At 32.8% G+C, this 22,011-nt stretch overlaps 2 protein-coding genes across 2 annotated transcripts; both read left to right on the plus strand.

The window, feature by feature from the left end:
• Nucleotides 1-1,221: 1,221 nt before the first annotated feature.
• Nucleotides 1,222-17,637, plus strand: LOTGIDRAFT_160669 (hypothetical protein; the record flags this gene model as incomplete). The annotated part of the gene is made up of 35 exons (XM_009055763.1): nucleotides 1,222-1,278; nucleotides 1,727-1,784; nucleotides 2,256-2,349; nucleotides 2,518-2,626; nucleotides 3,007-3,133; nucleotides 3,563-3,624; nucleotides 4,405-4,458; nucleotides 5,072-5,216; nucleotides 5,709-5,812; nucleotides 5,854-5,875; nucleotides 6,302-6,378; nucleotides 7,126-7,219; nucleotides 7,458-7,570; nucleotides 7,972-8,156; nucleotides 8,398-8,560; nucleotides 8,859-9,063; nucleotides 9,505-9,677; nucleotides 9,847-9,972; nucleotides 10,233-10,451; nucleotides 10,691-10,754; nucleotides 10,914-10,983; nucleotides 11,216-11,303; nucleotides 11,748-11,834; nucleotides 12,108-12,299; nucleotides 12,646-12,791; nucleotides 13,071-13,152; nucleotides 13,540-13,635; nucleotides 13,890-14,018; nucleotides 14,502-14,573; nucleotides 14,831-14,883; nucleotides 15,128-15,242; nucleotides 15,755-15,841; nucleotides 16,207-16,374; nucleotides 16,890-17,057; nucleotides 17,587-17,637. 35 exons carry the CDS (start codon nucleotides 1,222-1,224, stop codon nucleotides 17,635-17,637), a joined length of 3,855 nt encoding a protein of 1,284 aa, XP_009054011.1.
• Nucleotides 17,638-19,459: 1,822 nt separating this feature from the next.
• Nucleotides 19,460-20,474, plus strand: LOTGIDRAFT_160670 (hypothetical protein; the record flags this gene model as incomplete). Its single annotated transcript, XM_009055764.1, has 3 exons — nucleotides 19,460-19,505; nucleotides 19,858-20,133; nucleotides 20,401-20,474. The coding sequence occupies 3 exons, from the start codon at nucleotides 19,460-19,462 to the stop codon at nucleotides 20,472-20,474; spliced, it is 396 nt and encodes a 131-aa protein (XP_009054012.1).
• Between the last annotated feature and the right edge of the window lie 1,537 nt (nucleotides 20,475-22,011).

Raw genomic sequence — 22,011 nt, forward strand, 5'->3', positions numbered from 1 at the left:
GACATGATGTTGAGTGTGAAACCCATGCTTCTATAATAAGTTAAATTATCACTCTCAGAACACTCGATACATCAATAATTTTAGATGCAGTTTGGTGACATCAAACTTTGATCAAGAATCATGATATTCTCTGTACGTAAGCTAAAAAATCACATCGGTACCACATATACCAACAATTAAATTGAAACTCTAAAAACTCTTTCAATGACAAGAGCATCATCCTTCTGTAAATCAAGACAAGACTTGCGTCAAAGTCTCGTATCTTGTGATGAATCAAGGTGTGGTAAGGTAGATCATTTCAACATCTAACAGAAACACGAGATTCAAACAATATATGATTCTCATTGTATTATGTGTGTTAATTATACAGAAACAGTTTGTAATCCAATAGCTATGTATTGAAATTTATGAATAATGAAGTAAAATCCAGGGTTTTTTAATCAGTCACAGAAATATGATGGTGGGCTTTCCGGCTTTCAATCTTGTACAGAAGAGAGGCTTTATTAATTGATGATTATTGACGAAAAAAAAATAGACTTCAATCATTACTAGGGTCATGTTTCTTGATGTTATTTTTGTTATAAATGTTGAGGATTAGGTATTGATCAAAACAGTGCTGTAGGCCTACATATGAATGAAAGCAAAAGCTCATTATATATATTTTTCTTCTACTGGTTGGGCGAGTTTGAGTGTATTGCAAATAAAAGTACCTGGGACAACATGTTTCATATCTTTTTCGGTGTAATAGACTTCACTGCGGTGTTTAGTCGACGGCCTTGACCTCTTTGAAAAACGAAAGTAGAGCAGTGATCGCTCGACTGATTCTTATTACGGCCAAGTGAGTTGAAAATTCATTTTGATCACCTCTTAAGCTGTCAATATCTCAATATATCTCTTTATGAAAATGTTATTTTTTCGTTGTTTGTATTTCTGAAGTACTGTCAGTGCCGAGTTATCTCCGACAAAAGCTTGCAAGCGATTTTGCGGTTTATTGCAGTCACATCAGTAATATTATTATTATTAAAAAACGAGAAATGTGCCTAAGAATGTCTAAAATGTTACTACATCACACATTGCACACAATCATGTTTCATATATTTGACCCACCTGCCTTAATGCCAACGGTGTCAATTGACATAGTTATGTTGTTATGCCTCAACATTTTAGTGAATAAGATTGTTAATGTGAAGCTGAGAGTGTGAGGTCTAATTCATTGAGAAAATGGATATTGGTAGTTCTAAAGAGAAGACATTAACATTTTATGTCAATGGATTGAAGGTAAAAAAAAGTGATAAACTTATTTATAAGATCATCTTTGTGAATCACTGATATCAGTAAACCTAGGGAACATATCAAGTGTGTAAGATAACAAAGTCAATACCACTGACGTGTTAATATTTACTGATATCAATTACCATTAAGATATCAATATGTTTGATATTGTTTAACTCAATAAAAAGTATTTTTTTTCAGAATATCCATTTTGGGTCGGTACCACATCCTACAATTATACATGCATGTTCAAGACTACATGAAACTGTTTTATGCATGAAGGCAATTAGTCAGACTGGTTATCATTGGGATTTAGTAGCTACCCTATACTCATATAAGCTTACAACAAGTCAAATGACAGGATTTGATATGCTAATCACAAGTTTCTCTTTTGTCACAAGTTAAAAAATGTCTGATATGGTTCAGTTTTTATAATGAATATGAATAATATCAGGTTGTAGAAAAGTCTCCAGATCCAAAATGGTCATTATTGTTTTATCTGAGAACAAAGTGTATCTTTTCTAGAAGTGTAGGATACTACTGATAATGAAGTGGTTATGAAGTAATGATTTAAAGGGATTGTTAGAAGGTTTATCGAAGACACCATTCAAATTTTACAATTGAAAATTGGAATGGTGCAAATTGATGCTATTGGTGTCCCTGATACACATAAAAAAAAGTTTAGAAAACTTCTTTACAATCTATTTTAGGTTTTCTAGGATGTGCTCAGTCTTAAACATATGATCGGGTAACATTTTCAGTACCTTAAGTAACCATGGAAACATGTAATTTTTCAATGTCAAATTCTGTGACTTCTGTCACTGTGTTTGGAGAATCCAAGAGGAATTTCTCAATGCTTAAGGTAAAGAATTTGATTTTTTTTTACAAAAGAATGATGATTTTATTCTGAAGTTTTATGTCACGTTTACGGTCTTTTTACTACATTTCAAATTATTTTTACAACCTTAACAAAATGGCAGTAGATTTAACAGGAAGTAAAGTGGTATGTAATGAAGGTGGTTGTGGAGCTTGTACTGTTATGATCTCAAAATATGATCCTAAACAAGATACCATATTGTATCCTTTTCATTTGATATCTTTTTAAACCTGTAAGTTAGGTGTTCACAAAATGCCTTGTTTTATAAGTGGAATTGCAAAAACCACAGATGTTAGAAAATTGGAATGGTGCAAATGGATGCTGTCTTTACAATCTCTTGAAATCTTTTGTTTCCTATTTTACATCAGACATTATTCAGTCAATGCCTGTTTAACACCAGTATGTTCCCTACATGGTTTAGCTGTTACTACTGTTGAAGGTATTGGAAGCTTAAAAACCAGACTACATCCAGTTCAGGTAATTTGAAAGAATGAAACAGGTTAATTCTATTTGTTTATTCCAATTAACAATTGAAAATTCTAGTTCCAAAGAACTTCCAAATTATAACATCAATATCCAAAAACGATTTGGCTTGAATCGTGGACTTGTAAAGATTTTCTGGTGTTTCAGGAACCACAAATTTAAATAGGAGACTTGAATGGTTCAAAATGAATTTAAAAGTTTTACAAAATACAAGCAAGAGAACAACTTTTAACATTGTACATATGACTTTGCTCATATGCCTAAAATCTAATTTTGGATAGTTAACCTCCAATTCCAAAGCTAACTGTCCTGAAGAGGACTGAATGAGATGAGCTGTAGTTCATTTAAATGTTTACAATTGTCTGTTACTTCAGGAACAGATAGCTAAAAGTCATGGATCACAATGTGGTTTCTGTACACCAGGTATGGTGATGTCTATGTACTCATTGCTGAGAAATTACCCACAACCCTCTATGAAGGATATTGAGAAATATTTAGAAGGTGAGATTAACAGAACTATGCCTACATAATGCTTGTGTCTTTAAGATTTTCACAGCCAGTTATCTAAATAGACTGGATAAATTAAGAGTTGTTGCTTATCTCAATGTAGAAGTCCTACAAAACTGTCCAAGCTAAACAGTTCATAATAGTTAATATAGCTAGATTGTTAAAATAAAGAAAGAAACACGCATTTTACAAGAATAACTACTAAGGTTCATGAGGATTCTATCAACCTGGTCTTTTGACAAATTTTTTTTTGGGATTATCTGTACTCATTTTCATTCTGATTGACTGGAAAATAAAAGATGACTTATTGAAGGTCACCATCTGAGATGAGAACACTTGACCACCATTTGTTCAACATGAAAACATGTAAAGATTCCAACTCTATTTATTTTTATTTTGAAAATGATATTTTATAATTTGTAGGTAATTTATGTCGTTGTACTGGTTACAGACCTATATTAGATGGTTATAGAGCTTTTAGTAAAGTAAGTCATGTATCATTTTGTATATTTTTGTGGTCTGTCATAATTGGTATCTCAATACTACTTTTGTGGCTTTACCTTGAAACTATTTTGGGGGGCTTGGTGCCAAGCCAGTTAGATGCCTATATGCTTATTGGGCATTGATTTTGCCAAGTTTTTAGAACCATTTATAGCATGATCCAAAGTGGCTGCCTGATAGATTTCACCAACTTGTGTACCAACTTGTGTACCAACTGGTTTCTTGTTTTAAATTGATTCATTTATAATTTAGGAAGTATGTTCAATGGGTGAAAATTGCTGTAAGAACAAAGTAAATGAAGAAGAAAAGGAAAAACAAGAAGAGAAAAGTGTAAGAGTTAAACACAAATTCTAAAACTTAACTAAGATGAAATCTAAATTTAAGGATCTGATTGGTTAATCCAATTTTATTGATTAACCAGATGAATTATGAGAGAAGTTAACCTTCTCTCCCCTGAAATCTCACTATTACACAGTGAATTATTCTGAGGTACCAAATCTTAACAGCCTTAAATAGTTCCAACTTCAGTATTGAAGTATGATTTTATCTTATTTTCAGTTTACCATCTGATAGGCCTCAAGTTTAGTTACACAGAACACTTTTCAGAAGTTCCTTCTTAAATTATAAAATCATCAAAATGGTGCTGTTTTACTAAGATTTAGGCACTTCAAATTTGCGATTTTCCCTAAAATCTAAAACATTTCCCAATTACTATTTTTTAGCTTTGTGTATAATTTTAGAAAAATCATTTTGTATTATTTTAGAAAGGTATACAGTATGATCCAACACAAGAACCTATATTTCCTCCAGAATTAAAGGTAAGTCTCATTATACCATATAAAGCCACTCATCCCATTAAACAATTTGCATCTTTCCATTAGATCTACCATTGCATTAATATATAAACATGTGTGCTCAGGTTGACCTTGCGATTGACAGAATCCAGGAGAATCTGCTCTGTGTCTATATTAATTCGTCTTGAGCACAGCAGCTACTGATAAAATGGCAGTTGATATCAATTACATGTGTTCTATTTTCTTTCTAAAATTGAATCTGAAAGTCAATCATTTTATCTCAAGTTTCTAGTGTTCAGTCAGTGCTTTGTTCATGATGATTGAAATGTTTTGAATCGCGAGTTTGTGTATCTTTAGTGTATTAAGATTCATCTCTCAGGTTGAAATTTCCTGTGTAATTCACATCTGTTGCACTGGTTTGATAATTCAGAAATGCATTTCCTTGACAACAGACATTTTAAAATCATTATTAACTGTGGATAAGAGTTTTCACCCCTTGACTACTACAATTCTCCCTTTAGTTTCAGTAATCAGTTATAGTGTTCACGACTCACCGTCAAAATTTGATCCTACAAATTAATGTGTGTCCAGATTCACAGAATTTTTATTGTATTTATTGATTTGTTTGCTTGTTTAGATCAACAATGAAAAGTATAGAAATGAATTCCTGGAGTTTACAAGTGGTAAACAAACATGGTTTAGACCAGTGAACTTATCACAATTAGTAGAACTAAAACACCAATATCCTCACTCTAAACTTGTAGTTGGTAACACAGAGATAGGTAATGTGTTTTTAAAATGTTTAAGGTCACATAGTTAAAACTTTTTAAAAGTCACATTTTGAATTAAATTTTTATTGATTGATATTGAAAGCATATTTGACATGAATTTATTGATATTGATATCTTTAAAGGGATGTGGTCTTCTATCTGTCTATTGAACTTAGCCTCAGCCACGAGTATCATTAATTAGAATGGAAATTATAGGCTCTGTTTATCTACAATTTAATGATAGGAAATTTGTGTGACTGGCAAAAGATATTGTAGTTTAGATTTAGATACGTTTAGATTGTTTATATATAGATCTATATATATAGATGTTTCATCACAATCGATTTCAATTGCAAAATGAAAAGTGTCACAAGCAGCTAGAATTTGAGCTCTTTAATTACGTCTTTTTGCACTGTTAGGTCAAAATGTTTTGGAACCGCATGATTCAGGAAAAAACATGACATGAAACATCTTAATCAAGTAGAATTGATTCTGTATTATTAGGTATTGAAATGAGGTTAAAAGCTATGAAATATACAGTACTTATTGATGTTTCTGATATTCCGGAACTGGTAGAAGTCAAGGACAAGATTCTGGAATTATTGTTGGTTCTTCTGTCACTCTAACTAAACTTGAAGATATTTTACAGAATAAAATAGACTCTATACCAGGTAAATATATCTTTCTGGTTAAATTATCCGTTACTTGTAGTCATGCTGTGCATTTTGCCCCAAACTGAGGGTGTGCATTATAGAAAGACGAAGAATTTCCTAGTCAATATTGACTGTCTACCATCATGTAATTGACCACTGATGGTGGAAGATGCTAATATGGAAGGATTCATGGGTTTGTCATTGTGATGTTTTTGTTTTGAAAAACCCAGGCCATGGTATAGCTAGAATATAAGTCAATAAAGAGTCTGTGATATCAGTGAGCTCTAAGCAAACATTAACTTGTCAGCCCCCGACTGGACTACACTGGACTGGACTACTCAAGAGTGGTATAGACTGGAGTTGAAACATTACTTACAAATTGATACATTGTAAATTTTTGGAAAAGCCATCACATCATGTTTTAAGATTTAAGTGTTTTTTCAGAAGAGAAAACAAGATCATTCACTGCCATAGTTGAAATGTTAAAATGGTTTGCTGGAAAACAGATAAAAAATACAGCAGTAAGTATTTTAACAGTTATATAAGCTTATATTCATTTGAAATCCTGTATTACAATCTCTAGGTGTTATATAATATTAATATATTATAGTGTATTGGTGGTAATATAGTTACAGCTAGTCCTCTATCAGATTTAAATCCTGTATTACAATCTCTAGGTGTTATATAATATTGATATATTATAGTGTATTGGTGGTAATATTGTTACAGCTAGTCCTCTATCAGATTTAAATCCTGTATTACAATCTCTAGGTGTTATATAATATTAATATATTATAGTGTATTGGTGGTAATATAGTTACAGCTAGTCCTCTATCAGATTTAAATCCTGTATTACAATCTCTAGGTGTTATATAATATTAATATATTATAGTGTATTGGTGGTAATATAGTTACAGCTAATCCTCTATCAGATTTAAATCCTGTATTACAATCTCTAGGTGTTATATAATATTGATATATTATAGTGTATTGGTGGTAATATAGTTACAGCTAATCCTCTATCAGATTTAAATCCTGTATTACAATCTCTAGGTGTTATATAATATTGATATATTATAGTGTATTGGTGGTAATATAGTTACAGCTAGTCCTCTATCAGATTTAAATCCTGTATTACAATCTCTAGGTGTTATATAATATTGATATATTATAGTGTATTGGTGGTAATATAGTTACAGCTAATCCTCTATCAGATTTAAATCCTGTATTACAATCTCTAGGTGTTATATAATATTAATATATTATAGTGTATTGGTGGTAATATAGTTACAGCTAGTCCTCTATCAGATTTAAATCCTGTATTACAATCTCTAGGTGCTACATTACAACTCACTTCATCAGGTACAGTCATATTCAATTTTGATTTATATGTAAATATATTACTGCCTCATTCAGGGTATAATCCTCTCTTTAGGTGCTTGCCTTGCTTGGTATTACCAATCATATCACAATACGATAAGTATCACAATATAAAGACATTTATGATATAACATATGTTATGTGATATGGGCTATTAGATAGAATGTTGCATGTTATCTTCCAATTTTACAATTTACAATTTATTGGGTTGTATTTTTAGCAAATTCTTCAAGAAATGTAGTAATGGATAGAGCATTTTTTACCTCCTATAGAAAAACTGTGATTAAAGACACAGAGGTGCTTCATTCTATTTTTATACCATATACAAGCAAGGTGAGTGATGAAATGAATGGAGTTTTACTTCTTACTGTTCTATTTGTTCGGAAGAAGGGCAACATCTTGCAGTGTCCATTGAGAGAAATTTTGCCAGAACCTGGGCATAAGCCCACATGATTTCTGTTTCCAACTGTTTGGAGGTCTTGTACTTACTTGCAGAGCCTTAGTTTATTGTCCTCTCTGACCAGTTAAACACTTTTTTCATATCAGCCCCTTCGACCTGCATCACTGACAACTGAGTGGAAAATCAGAGGTTATCTCAACCTATACTAGAATTAAACACTGGACACTAAATAGTTTTGGTTTTTCTCATTGCACACTGCATGGCTTATCCTTGTTAGAAACAGAAATAAAAAATAGTCTCTATATTTTAGAATTATAATATTGTCATTATTTAGAATGAGTATGTATCTAGCTATAAACAAGCTACACGTAAAGATGATGATACTGCTATTGTAAATACTGGGATGAGAGTTGTCTTCAATGAAAATAGTAATATTATAAAAGAACTCTATCTATCTTATGGTGGAATGGCACCAACAACTGTCATGGCAACTGGAACAATGAAAAAACTTGTAGGAAGGTAGGACCATGTATTGTTGGGAACAGTTTTTGTCATTTTAAGACACCGTTAATGATTTCTTACCTATATTTTTTATATTGAACTGATATTTCTTATTACAGTAGGTTACCTAGGTTAATCTTGAAGGAACTTGATAAGCATCCAAAATCTTCTAAACTACAGATTTCTTATGGAGATGTTATTGTTTCACCACCATCTAACTCCTCTAGTGTTTATATACTCTGATTGTAATTGTTTTTAGAAAATGGGAAAATGATCTTATTCCTGTTGCTTGTGAAGCTTTAGCTGAAGATCTGCCGCTACAACCTGATTCTCCTGGTGGAACTATAGAATATAGACGTACTTTAACGACTAGTTTCTTCTTTAAATTTTACCTATCTGTAATTCAACAACTCTCTATCATGGTAAGTGTCTGGTTAATGGTTTGGATAGACCATGTTGTCAAAAGTTTAAACCATAAACCTCAACTCTTTTTTTTTCTTTCTGTGATAAGTAAAAAATGGCAGATATTTTTTATCTTGGAATCTCTTTAAGGGTGATTCATGTGACCTGGCAGGGTAAATATGTCTAGGTCAGTGTTGTAATGGAGATGGTTGTCCATGGTTTCACAAGTACCAATCTACCAAAATATTTTATGTAAATTATGATTTTGAACAATTTACAAAGTAAGTCATAAGATGACTTCATGTTTGATTTTTTAAGGGTTTGACTAAGTCCCCACCACAAAGTGAAATGAGTGCTATAGAAACACCAGATTATGGATCAACTGAAGGTAATCAATTCTATGAAAAAGTCTCAGAAGCACAAGCTATAGATAACCCAATAGGAAGACCTATTGTTCATCAGTCAGCTTATCAACATGCTACTGGTGAAGCTATTTATGTTGATGATATGATTCCATTGAAAGGTGAGATTTAGATTCATGGCTCATACTCCAAATTCCAAAGAATAAATCTCTTAATCTTGGATTAGTTTAAGTTTAACTGTAGTCAGTGTATGAACATTTCATTTTGTCACTCATATTTGCTGTAAATGATGATACTCTCTTAGTGCAATACCTGCCGGTAACCACCTTTAAGAACTAGGGTATTGTAATTGTATAAAATTAAATTAGTGCTTTAACTATCATCTGAAGTTGTGATATGTTAAAAAACAGGTGTTGTAATTAATTTACTGCCAGTATCCATTCCTAAGATCAAGAGTACATACATTTTATTTTATAACAAAATTCATACATCTTGATCAGTCAAAGACTGATTATGAGATCAATCAGTGGACTGACCAGTTAATCCCTGTTAATCGTTACAGATTCTATAATTTCTATCTGTTTTACTCACTACTATTACAGGAGAATTGCATGTATATCCAATATATAGCAGTAAGGCACATGCTACTTTGGTATCAGTGGATTTTAAGCCCGCTCTTGAATTAGAGGGCGTTGTTGGATATATTGATTATAAAGATGTTCCTGGTTCCAACATTTTGGATGTTCCACAGGAACAGTTGTTGGCTATTGATGAGGTAATGTATACTTCTGCAATTCTAATGGCAAATATGAATGTCGACTGTCATTTTTGGAGAAATTAGAATATTTATTAGGCTAGTTTTAGAAACAAGTGATTTTTCTCTATAACCATCTTTAGTCGTACACAGGAATAATGTTAATTTAATTTTTGAATATTACTACTAGGTTACATGTGTGGGATGTCTAATTGGTGGTGTAGTAGCTGTATCTAGTGATATAGCTGTAGAAGCTAGTCATTTAGTGAAAGTGGAATATAAAACACAAGACAAACCAGTTATATTGACTATACAGGTAAATTTAATTGGAATTCTTAATTTTTCATTTGATGATTTGCATAATTGCCTGAGTTGAGTCGAGCTTCAACTGAATTTTAAGTCAAAAAGAATTTTTACATTGCATATCCATAATATATTTTGGAAAGTCGCTTGTAAAACAATATTTTAAGTTTTATCACCCACATTGAGACATGTTCTTGGTAATGATACAAATTTATAAAACAGATCATAATTTCTTGATTGTGTTTCTCTCTTTATTTCCTTTTATGAGAACAGGATGCCATAGAACATAAGTCATTCTGGAAAGATCCAAAGATTACTGCATGTGGTGATATTGATCAAGGATTAACACACTGTGATCATGTTCTCAAAGGAGAAGTTCACATTGGACCTCAACGACATTTTTACCTCGAAACCCAGTCAGCTAGAGCTATACCTAAAGAGCGTCATGGTATGGATCTGTACTCAGCTACACAATGTCCTGATACAATACAGGTAAAAATCAGATACTGAACACTTTGACATCTGTGGACTAAAAATATGAAATCATTGGTATAAATTCATTAAAATTCATTGTGCTATCTGAACTTGCTATTGATTAGGGCCCCTCTTTATCTGTCATCATTTATTTTTATATTTTTATTATATTTCTGATAATAAGACAAAATACAGCATTTGAACAGGATACCTGGTAAGCTATTAAAGCCTTATTCTTTTATCTCTTTTACACATAGACTGGTGTTGCTTCCTGTATAGGTGTAGCTTCTCATCTAGTCAATTGCTTTACTAAAAGAGTTGGTAAGTCCCCAATATTATTTCATCATCTCTACATATTTCTACTTGACTATAATTACTGTAGTTTTTGTCACGACTGTTTCAGTAAGGTAAATTTTCTAGAATGTCTAATGCCAATGTTCATACAGTAAGACTTATACTGCTTGTTTTTGTTTTTTGTAGGTGGTGGTTTTGGTGGAAAAGAAGTACAATGTTTATATACAGGTTGTCTGGCAGCACTAGCAGCTAAAAAGTACGATTTGATCAAATGCCCAATGCCCAAAACAAAAAAATTTAATTTTCTGTCTTACAATCAACAAATCTCTATTCAATTGTCTGTTCATTAGCCCAATTAGGTGCAGTATAGTAGAATGTTAAACTCCAATCAATTTCATTTTACATTAGACAAATCTGTTACATTAGCGATTTTTATCTCATAATGTGTAAGCTAATGTAACTCTAAAATATTTTATATTATTATATAGGTATGATAAACCAGTGAGATGTGTACTAGAAAGACAAGATGATATGGTTATAACTGGTGGTAGACATTCAATATATGTCAAGTATACAGTAAGTAAAAGATATCTGTCAATTAGTATTTATACATACCTCATACTCATTACAATAGTATCTTATATAATAATACGTAGAATCTGACAAAACGCTGTGATTTTCATGAATCAACCAATCAAATTGGAGTACAAGCACAAAATCTTATATAATTTTTATCCGAACCATCCTATCCTTGTAACTTGTTATGCTTACCATCAATTCAGGACATCAGACTTGACACCACTCGAATGGAAATTAAATCATTTGATGCTCTGTCCACGTATGATGATTTACAAATACTGCCAAGTCATGGATCTTAATGTTAATTAGGTATATAGGTGTATATGTATTACACACCAACTTGGTCAATGCTTCTATAACATTATTACAATGATTGTGCCAGCAGACAAGTTTCTATAAGACCTATGGATCATTCTCAAACTTTTATTCAATTCATTTAAGGTTGGGTTTTCAACAGAGGGACGTATTTCAGTGTTAGATATTAATTTGTATGTAAATTGTGGTGATGATTTAGATGTTTCTGAGCCTGTAAGTATACTGTATAATTTAGAATACATCGCACCTTGTATAATGTTTATCCTTAAATGTCTCCCTACCATTTCCTACCATTTGCTTAGTTAACTTTGTGGAAAATACAATTTTTGTGTTTTTTTTACACCATTTGCATTATGACTGCTGTTTTTTTTCTAATTATTTCAACTACAATTGCCTTTAAATTGACCATCACTTTTATTAGAAAAACTGTTATTTTTTGATACATCACACTTTTGTAGTCAAATATGCATTTTCTTTACATTGAAGGTAATAGATAACACAATCTATAGATTGGACTGTGCTTATAAAGTAGCCAATGTAAAAATAACATCATATCTCTGTAAAACTAATGTTAGATCTAATACAGCTATGAGAGGTGCTGGTAATATTCAAGCTATGTATATAATGGAAAATATTATTCAACATGTCATTGACCATCTTCGTAGTGACCCTATAAAGGTATTATTATTATCAATTTTATAATCCATGATCTAATTAAATTATTTTGTGGTCGAATTTTGACCAAATTGGTTTAAATAACAATGAATGAACAGAGTACCAATAATCCGAACTGCAAAACGAAACAACAAATCCAAAACAATATAAACATTGATAGAAGCTAATGAATTTTTCACATGATGAAGTATGCTTGTAAGAAGTAAGAAAGTATTTCATAATGAAAAGTGGTATCAGGTGTCTAGAATACAATACAACTTAATGTCCAGCAATCAATATCCCACAATTCCTCCATGTTATCTGTACATCTTTTATTATGATTAACTATTTGATTGGATACTATTTTCAGATACGAGAGATGAACTTCTATAAAGAAGGGGAGAGAACTCATGTGAATCAGATAATTGAGAATTGTTTTATAGAAAGGTGTTGGCAAGAATGTTTAAAAACATCAGATTATTACAATCGTAAAAAAAAAGTTGACCAGTTTAATAGGTTAGTATGCTTCTCTCCCATGACAGTAATACAGGTCGCAGGGTCAAACATGAAAGTAGTGTCTAGTTGTTCTTATAAAATATTACATCTACTCAGTGATGGCACCAGCCTCTCAAGACTGAGGGTACAAATAGAAGGCAGACTGACTAAATAGGGGGAGAACTTTGGAGGTTGAAAAATTAAGATTTAGAATGCAGCAGCTGTGCACATGGGCGCAACCCTCTCATGAATCACTAGAGTGTTCTGGACTAAAAAAATGACTTTTTTTTTTACTTCTAGTGAAAATCGTTGGAGAAAAAGAGGAATCAGTATTGTACCATTGTGTTATGGTAATTCATTTGGTCTCAAGATGTTAAATCAGGTAAAAGATTATTTCTTACAGGGTTTTTGATTAGTTTTTGGAAAGCATGAGCCAAAACAAATCAATGCCATGATAATTCGTGACAAAGCTCTGATATTATTATCTTATATTATAAGTTGTCTCTACCCATATTGCCTTTGCTGTAAGTGGTATTCTTGAGAATAAAGGAATTGTGAAAAGGTTTCCTAAGCTTTTTATATATATACCAGGTACACTGACAGCATCAATTTTCAGTCAGACGCCAAAAGCATGAGCAGCTTCTGGAATAGGGCATCATAAAATGGCCCTGATAAAAAAGCAAACCCATTTAAAAGTTTTATTCATCAGGTTGCCATGCCAGATAAGAAAATTGATTTATTCTTTGTTAAATCCCCTATGAAATTTTAGGGTGCTGCTCTAGTAAGTGTATATAAAGATGGATCAGTATTAATAGCTCATGGTGGAGTGGAGCTAGGACAAGGATTACATACTAAAATGATACAGGTAATGTCTTAAAAATACTATTATTAACTCTTAAGGGTGGGAAAGGGTGCGCAATATACTCACAATTATATGGTATACATGTTTTTTAATAAAATAACACAAGTTCTTGAAAGTGAGGACTCCCTTTGCTACAAACATATACCAATTTTTGTAAACATGATATCAATAAAAGGAGAAATCCATAGTTTATGAAGTTCATTTTGCTTACAAGTTTTAACAAATCAAGTCGTGACTTTCAATTTTGGGTGTGATAGGTAGCCTGTGCTACACTAGGTATACAGTATGATATGGTACATATAGATCAAACAGCTACTAATACTGTACCTAATGGTACACCTACTGCTGCTAGTGTTTCATCAGATCTTAATGGTATGGCAGTTAAGGTATGTAGACATAACCTTTCACCATGGTTTCGTTTGGCTGTAAATGCTTGCAAACTTGAAGGTCAAGGGTTGGATCCTGGCATAGGTCTTGATAATACTTGCCATTTTTTAACCCCCTTGTCAGTGATGTAGTTCCGAGGAGCTGATATGTACAAAGGAGCTCTTTGGATTGGACAATAAAAAAGGCCCTGTGTGCTGCACAAACAACCATAACAACTTATGTTCACACTGATCTATAAACAAACCTCTAAGCATTTATCTTTCTCAGAATATCTGTACCTATTAACATCTGGGTGGACTCGTAAAATGAGGAAAGATGACTTATTCAATGTCACCAGACTGTCACTAACCAAGATTATAACCCATGACCAATATTTATTAACTAGGCAAAGTTTTCAACCCTATTCTACAGAACACTTCAAAATTATATAATAAACCAATATGCATTTATCATAAGATTTGATTTTATATGTATTTCTACAGATTGCCTGTGAGAAGATATTAAAAAGACTGGAACCAATTAAGAGTGAAAAAGGAACAGAATGGAAGGACTGGGTAGTTACTTTTGTATTTGTCTCAAAATTTTCTTACTCCATATACTTATAATTAATCTATTGCTTCATTTATTTTCAATTTTTGGAGTTTTAATATGTTACTGAATCTTGTTCTTCTAAGAACCTCAGTGTAAATTAAAAAATTCATGTCACAAATTGACATTTGCACTATATTTTTGGGTTAACGTATTGTAAAGCTCAAATTAAGCTTTATAGATTAAACTTGACCCCTTATAAATACATACTTTCTGTTCATAGGTGATGAAAGCTTATTCTGAAAGGATTGCTCTATCGGATACTGGATTTTACAGGTCAGTGAGTTTCTAGTAGAAAAATACAGCATGTTTGGAACACGAACACCAATTTTAGAATAAAATCATTTATGTATGGTAATTTTTACTTATAGATAATAAGATGCATCAAGATTTAAAAACTTGAGAAAAATTGAGCAAAGATGTGTGTTCACTTCCAGTTCATTTATAGGCTTGAAATTTGCTTTGGACTTCCTTTAATTTAATTGCTTCTAATGGTTGCTTTGTTTTTTTTTATTGACAGTCAACCTAACCTAGGATATATTGCTGAAACAGGCTGTACCAATACATTTTATTATTATTCATTTGGCGCTGGTTGTTCAGAAATAGAAATAGATTGTTTAACAGGTGTTCATAAGGTAGGTTCTTGATGTACGGTACTATTTAGTTATCTTAGTATTAGAGAGATGCAGTCTTCCATTTGTTACCTTTGTAATGTAGGTAGTTTCCCAAAGAGACCACTTGGTAGGTATGTAGTTCAGAGAGGTAACAAATACAGCATATTCCTCATATCCATTTCAATGTTGTCTAAAAATATATGCCAGAGCAAAGGAGAAATGAAGTCCCCCAGTTTCAGGATGTTTGCACCAGCACTGAGTTTAGAGAGATAATAAATACAGTTTTTGATCATCAAGGTAGTACAAACATCTATAATAGATCATCATTGAAGTTCTCTACCCTATTCCCAACCGTCTATAAATTTTCCAAGGAAACAGAGCTTTGAAGTTTTTGTTCATGTGGCTTCAAATTTTATTTGTCTGAAAAGGCTGTCTTTCTCACTGTTGCCAATGATTAATATTATAATTTAAGCTCATGATCATAAATGGATTTACCTCCCTTGAACAAATACTATTTATTTATTACTATACAGGTATTAAGAACAGATTTAGTATATGACTGTGGTACTAGTATGAATCCAGCTGTTGATATTGGACAGATAGAAGGTGCTTTTATAACTGTAAGTAAAATTTGTTTGACTGTCATATTTTGGAGGGCTGTGACTCAGGTTTTTAAAGTGCTGAAAATCATATGACATCATTTACCACGCTACAATATTGTTACTATTAAGATTTTGTTATTGAACTATACAATTTCCTGTTTTATAAGGCCTACAATTGGATTTGTATTCCTTTGTTTTAAGCAATAACGTCCGCAAAAATAGATATCTTTTATAGATTTAAGTGTATTATCGCTAGTAAGTCTTACCCATGTATATGACTCATATTTTTGGAGGGTTGTAGCTCAAGCTGTTAAAGTGCTGAGACATCATGTGCCAGGCTATATATATACGTTGTAAATCTATAACTTATTATATATTGACAGGGCTATGGGTTATTAATGTTAGAAAGATATAAAGTATCATCAACTGGTAATGTAATAACTCGTGGACCTGGTAATTATAAAATACCATCTTTAACTAATATACCAGGTGTATTTAATGTATCACTACTAAAAAATTCACCAAATAAAACTGCTATATTTTCTTCAAAGGTAACTATCATTTTTTTTTCTATTTTGTGAAGAATCTTGTTGTTGATCTGCTCAGTCAATTTTGCAAACATTCATTTAAGTGGTCTTATGTTGGAGCTGCTGTGGCTTAGTGAGTTAGACACTTTCTTGCTAACCTGAAGGTCCAGGGTTCAATCCCGCCATAAATCGAGATGATACCTTCGGATTTTTCAACCCAGTTTCCCCCTGTTATGCACTTAAGACATGGGAAAAAGTATCTAGTCGTTCGAATGGGACAATAAACTGAGGCCCCGTGTGCTACAGGCTGTGCACGTAAAAGATCCCTCGACAATTGGAAATCGAAAAAGAGAAAAATTTCCCTTGCTGACACTGCATGGAGTTGCCCGTCTACATAAGCCCACGTGGTGCAGAAAAGTAGGATGTAAAACTCCATTCATTGCAAATTTGTCCATATCAATCAGATGAGATCTTTAATTTGTCAGTTGATCTTGACCCACCTTCAGTATTGAATATTGATGTACTTGTTAATATTACAGTGTGTTGGTGAACCACCCCTACTTCTATCAATGTCTGTGTTTCTGGCAGCTAAACAGGCTATAATGGCAGCTAGACAGGAGTCTGGTGTTGAAGGATATTTTAGATTTGATTCTCCTGCCACACCAGATAATATCAGAATGGCTTGTGTTGATCAGTTTACTAAACAGGTAATTATGAATTGGTCACCATTTATTTATCTCTGGGATCTGGTATCTATCGTTCTAAAAATATTGTTTCTTATTTTGAAAAAAAGAGCTCATTAGAAAACAAAATACCCAGCAGTCCCAGACTGTTTATTCCAATTTCTCAATGAAGTATGTGTTCCAACCTAGGCCTGTACATTTGGGATAATCAAACCCTCCCTTCCCCAGCATCTAATTTTTAATAAATAAATTTTTCCTGGACAGACAGAAAGGTTTATAATATAAGGCATATTTTGATCCATTTAAGAAATAAATTTAAGCTGTCCAAATTTTCCAGATTTTAGAATGAAAATCTGGCTCACAGTTTGTCTGTGATGTAAGAAAAACATTTAAGTGACCCATTAAAAATATTTAGATTCCTATGTACGTTATAACTGACTGTTATCAACTATGGAGTTAAAGCTTTATTACTTGGGATTAAACTTCCTTTTGAAAAGCAAATGATATAATTATTCTACTCCTGCTATTCCTTATAATTTGTTCTATTTTTCAGTTTCCTATATGTGAAGATAATAATGTAAAACCATGGTTTGTAAAACTCTAGGACAGAAACTAGCTTATAAGTCTTGTGATGTCACTTACCTTGAAATATTTATAGTAACATTCAGTACTAATACAGTATTGATTGAAAGAGAGCAAATATATTATTTCACACAAAATATAACTTATACTTTCACTATCTCGTGATAAGTAAATACAAAGTATGATAAGTAACAAAAATTAATGATAAACTATTAGAATTATGATAAACAATAAGAATTGGGCTTTGTGATTGGTATTATGATTAACTACGGGCATTGGGCATTATGATAAACGGTTGGGGATTGTGATTAAATACTGGCATTGGGCATTATGATAAACGGCTGGGGATTGTGATTAAATACTGGCATTGGGCATTATGATAAACGGTTGGGGATTGTGATTAAATACTGGCATTGGGCATTATGATAAACGGTTGGGGATTGTGATTAAATACTGGCATTGGGCATTATGATAAACGGTTGGGGATTGTGATTAAATACTGGCATTGGGCATTATGATAAACTGTTGGGGATTGTGATTAAATACTGGCATTGGGCATTATGATAAACGTCTGGGGATTGTGATTAAATACTGGCATTGGGCATTATGATAAACGGCTGGGGATTGTGATTAAATACTGGCATTGGGCATTATGATAAACGACTTGAATTATGATAAACGACTTGGAATTATGATAAAGGTTTTGAAGATAACTAAGAATTGGGTTTGGTGATTAAGAAATATGATAAACAACTGGGAATTATGAAATGCGAACTGTGTTTATGATAAACTATTGGGGGTTGTTACAACCGATTGGATATGATAAATGGCTGGGAATGGACTGCTGGGTAATCGAATGGGAATTAAGATTTAGGACTGCAAAATGCAAAAACGACTAAGAGTCATGATAATCGACAAACGAATGGCATTCATGATAAGCGTTTTAGGACTTTGAAATGTGATGATTGACTTGGATTCACGGTATTCATGCTAAACGAATGGGATTCATAATAAACAATTTGGATTTATGATAAACCAACGGGATTTATTAGAAACAATTTGGGATTTATCATAAACCACTGGGATTAATGATAAACTACTGGAAATAAGTCTAGATCAGAATGAAAATCATTAATATTATATTTTTTGTTTTGATTTTTATTTTTTAAATAAAGTTTGTTAGTGCTATTTTTATTGTATACTTCTGTTCCCCTTAGTGAATAAAAATATAAAAATTTTGATTTCGTTTGCCTTATCATGTTCGTTGAATGTGGATCAGGCATTCTGATATACTTTCAGATAATGAATATATGTGTAAAAAACGGAGATATTGGAGCCTGGAATCGTTAGGAAATCCCCCCCCCCCCCCCCCTCTTTGGAAACAATTCAGGTTGACCAACTTTATTCATAGAAGTAAATAGTATATTTTAGAAATCATTTCATGTATAATTTACACTTTTTTAAATAATGAAAATCTTGCATACTGGCCCTGTAAGTATTCAATCCATGTATTTGTGGCATGACAATAAATTCCAAATTAGAAAAGTTGTTTCAGACGGATATGTTGTTAAACAGGGCCGACCTCAATGTAATAAAAATAGTTACTTAAACTTGTAACTACAAGTAAATAGACTCAATATCATAACTATCAGACTATTTGTGCCAGCTGTAAATACATTACCACTCATCTTAAGAGTACCGTTAACATGATACCTCTCTTAGATTAACCAGGCCTGTATGGCACCGAAACATATTTCACACTTAATCAGTCTTGAAACACAAGTCTATGGAACTGTATTTACGACATAAACATCACATGAAGAATTAAGGTTAAAGGAATGAAAATGCATTTTCTAGGCTTGAGTTTCTCTTTCGCCATTTTATTTTGTGGTAAGTTCAAAGATTTTTCTGTGCATGGTAATGACAAACAGGAATATTTATGTGTGATTTTATTGGAAACTTTATAGAACTTAAAAAAGCCAGCCAAATTAGAATTACTGCCACCTTCTACTCGTGAAATCTACCACACACCACACAAAACGGTCGACCTAAAGACAATATTCCTGGGCACAAACAAAATAGGTCTACTTGATCTCAGGAAGAACTGCATCCGAATTTAGCAAAAGCGATGGGTTACATAGTGCTGAGTGACACCATGCATTCCAGAAGATTGAGTACACTCAGTGGTTATGCTTATAAACGTAATATTTCTAATGTTTCCTTTTAAACGATTGTTTTATAGTAATACTTAGTTTGGTGGATGGACGAGCTATAACCCGTTATCAAGGAGGACGATTCGGTAGCAGTGATGTTACTGGTGATGTTCTCTCAGGCAATTCTAGGGCACCTTATGGGTCAAGAACTAAACCTGAAATTCGCCTCCATTCAGCACATGGACAACACAGAGAACTGAGATATAGAGGTGGTCGAGGTGGTCGCCATCATCATCAACATCATGACGCAACAGACCCTAATTTTGAAAATCATTTGATGCGTGAATTGAGACGATATTTGTCAGGTAAAGTTCAGTATAACACATGTTTTGATAACATTATAGTGTTATTACAATAACAAGTAATAAGTACACAGCCACAATTGCGTTTTCTAAAGTTACAAAAGACAGGCTTGTAGCCAGACTTGATTGTTATGCGGGCAAGCAATATATCATTAGGGCAATGGGATATGGATTGAAGTAATGAAATTGGTCGGTTGTCACAATTTTTCAGGGGGAGGGGGGCAAAATGTACTAATGATAGAGTTTACAATGTCATATTTTTCGTTTCAGGCACAACTGGCAGAAATCATCACACATTTGTTCATGGTGTAAATAGATATGGAAACCAAGGAGGTGTTTTGTAAATTGATAATGAATTAATAAAGCATGAATTAACTTTGTTTCTTTATATTTGAAACCTACTGCAAATAAGAGTGCTTATCTATAAAGTCATTTGAGGTATCACCGTCCAAGGCATTAGTGATGTCCGTAGCTGTCCATGATTATTAATTTTTGGAATTCGGTGGGTAGCTGAAGGAAGGGATAAGCATGGTGAGACAAGATAGAACCTCATTAATTGTAGACCCGTTTGAAGTTAAAAAAAAAAAAGGAAAAAATCGGTGGATGGTTATGCATCAGAAAAGCAACTGGATTGTCAACAAGTGCTAGCAACTGGGAAAATTTGACAAATACTTGATGTTATCGACCTGAACTGATCAGGCGACTGAAAAGATGCCACGACTTTCTCATGTTCTCTATACAGCATTGAACCTCCAGATATATTACTTATCCCGCCGAACAATCAGGTCTGAATACGGGCCTGAGTCGGTGAATTGGTCTGATGAGATGCATGGAATCGCTCCTAGACCTGAGCTCACCCTTAGATTCTGTCAATTTCATGAGCGACTTCGACAGATTTCATGCTCATTTTCTTTTCAATCTACAGCACTGAGCTAACCCCAGTAAGTTTGTTGTATAAAGAACTGAAAAGACAGAAAAAAATGAGTGCAGACAGACGATGTTATGTAAAAATTTAAAATAAAGTGTAATTGACTAATTACTAATTAGTAATATTAATGATGTTTGATTAATTAGCCTCTAGATAAAACTCTTTATAGAATGATAAATCACCTGCTTATTCAAATGTTCATTTAGGTGTTAGCAACTTGATTACGTGGTAAAAATGCAAAATATCAGTTCAAAAACACTGTCGACATTCTGACTACAGACAACTGTCCTATGAGCACAGTTTTCTGTAGGGCAGTATCCACCCATCTATTATGCCCTCTACCAAGCCCTCTGTCCAGCCCCCTACTCCACCCTCTTTATATCCCGTTACATGCCCTCCATCTATTCATCTACCCTACCCTCTAGCTATTCCTCTACCCCACCCTCTATCCAGCCTTCTATTCCACCCTCTGTATATCCCTTTACCCGCCCTCAATCTATTCCCCTATCCAGCCTACTATCTATCCATCCTTCCAACATGATAATTTAGTCTCTATTAAAGAAAATCATAATGCAGAACATGTCTTCGAAACAGTTGGTATATTATAAATCTTTTTACCGACCATAATCTTTTGACGACTGCAGTAAATACGTGAATCAAAATGGTCTTATCAACACAGCATGCGGCTATAAAAACATTATAAAAGAAGTTGACTTCAAAGATTTAAAAAGTTTTATATTTTATCAGTTATTTGTGGTTTTGTAAATACCCCAAAAGGCAAAACCGAAAATCTTCTTTTTAAAACGGTTAAGCATTGTTTAGTATTTAACGATTTCGTTTTTATACGCCCACATTATAATGTTGAAGCATATTGCCGTCGCATCATCCGTTGATCCGTTCGTATATCAATTTACTTGTAAACAAAGGTTTGATTGGAGTTGAGAAAAATAAAG

This window comes from Lottia gigantea, assembly GCF_000327385.1.
Source record: "Lottia gigantea unplaced genomic scaffold LOTGIsca_25, whole genome shotgun sequence".
Lineage (NCBI taxonomy): Eukaryota > Metazoa > Mollusca > Gastropoda > Lottiidae > Lottia > Lottia gigantea.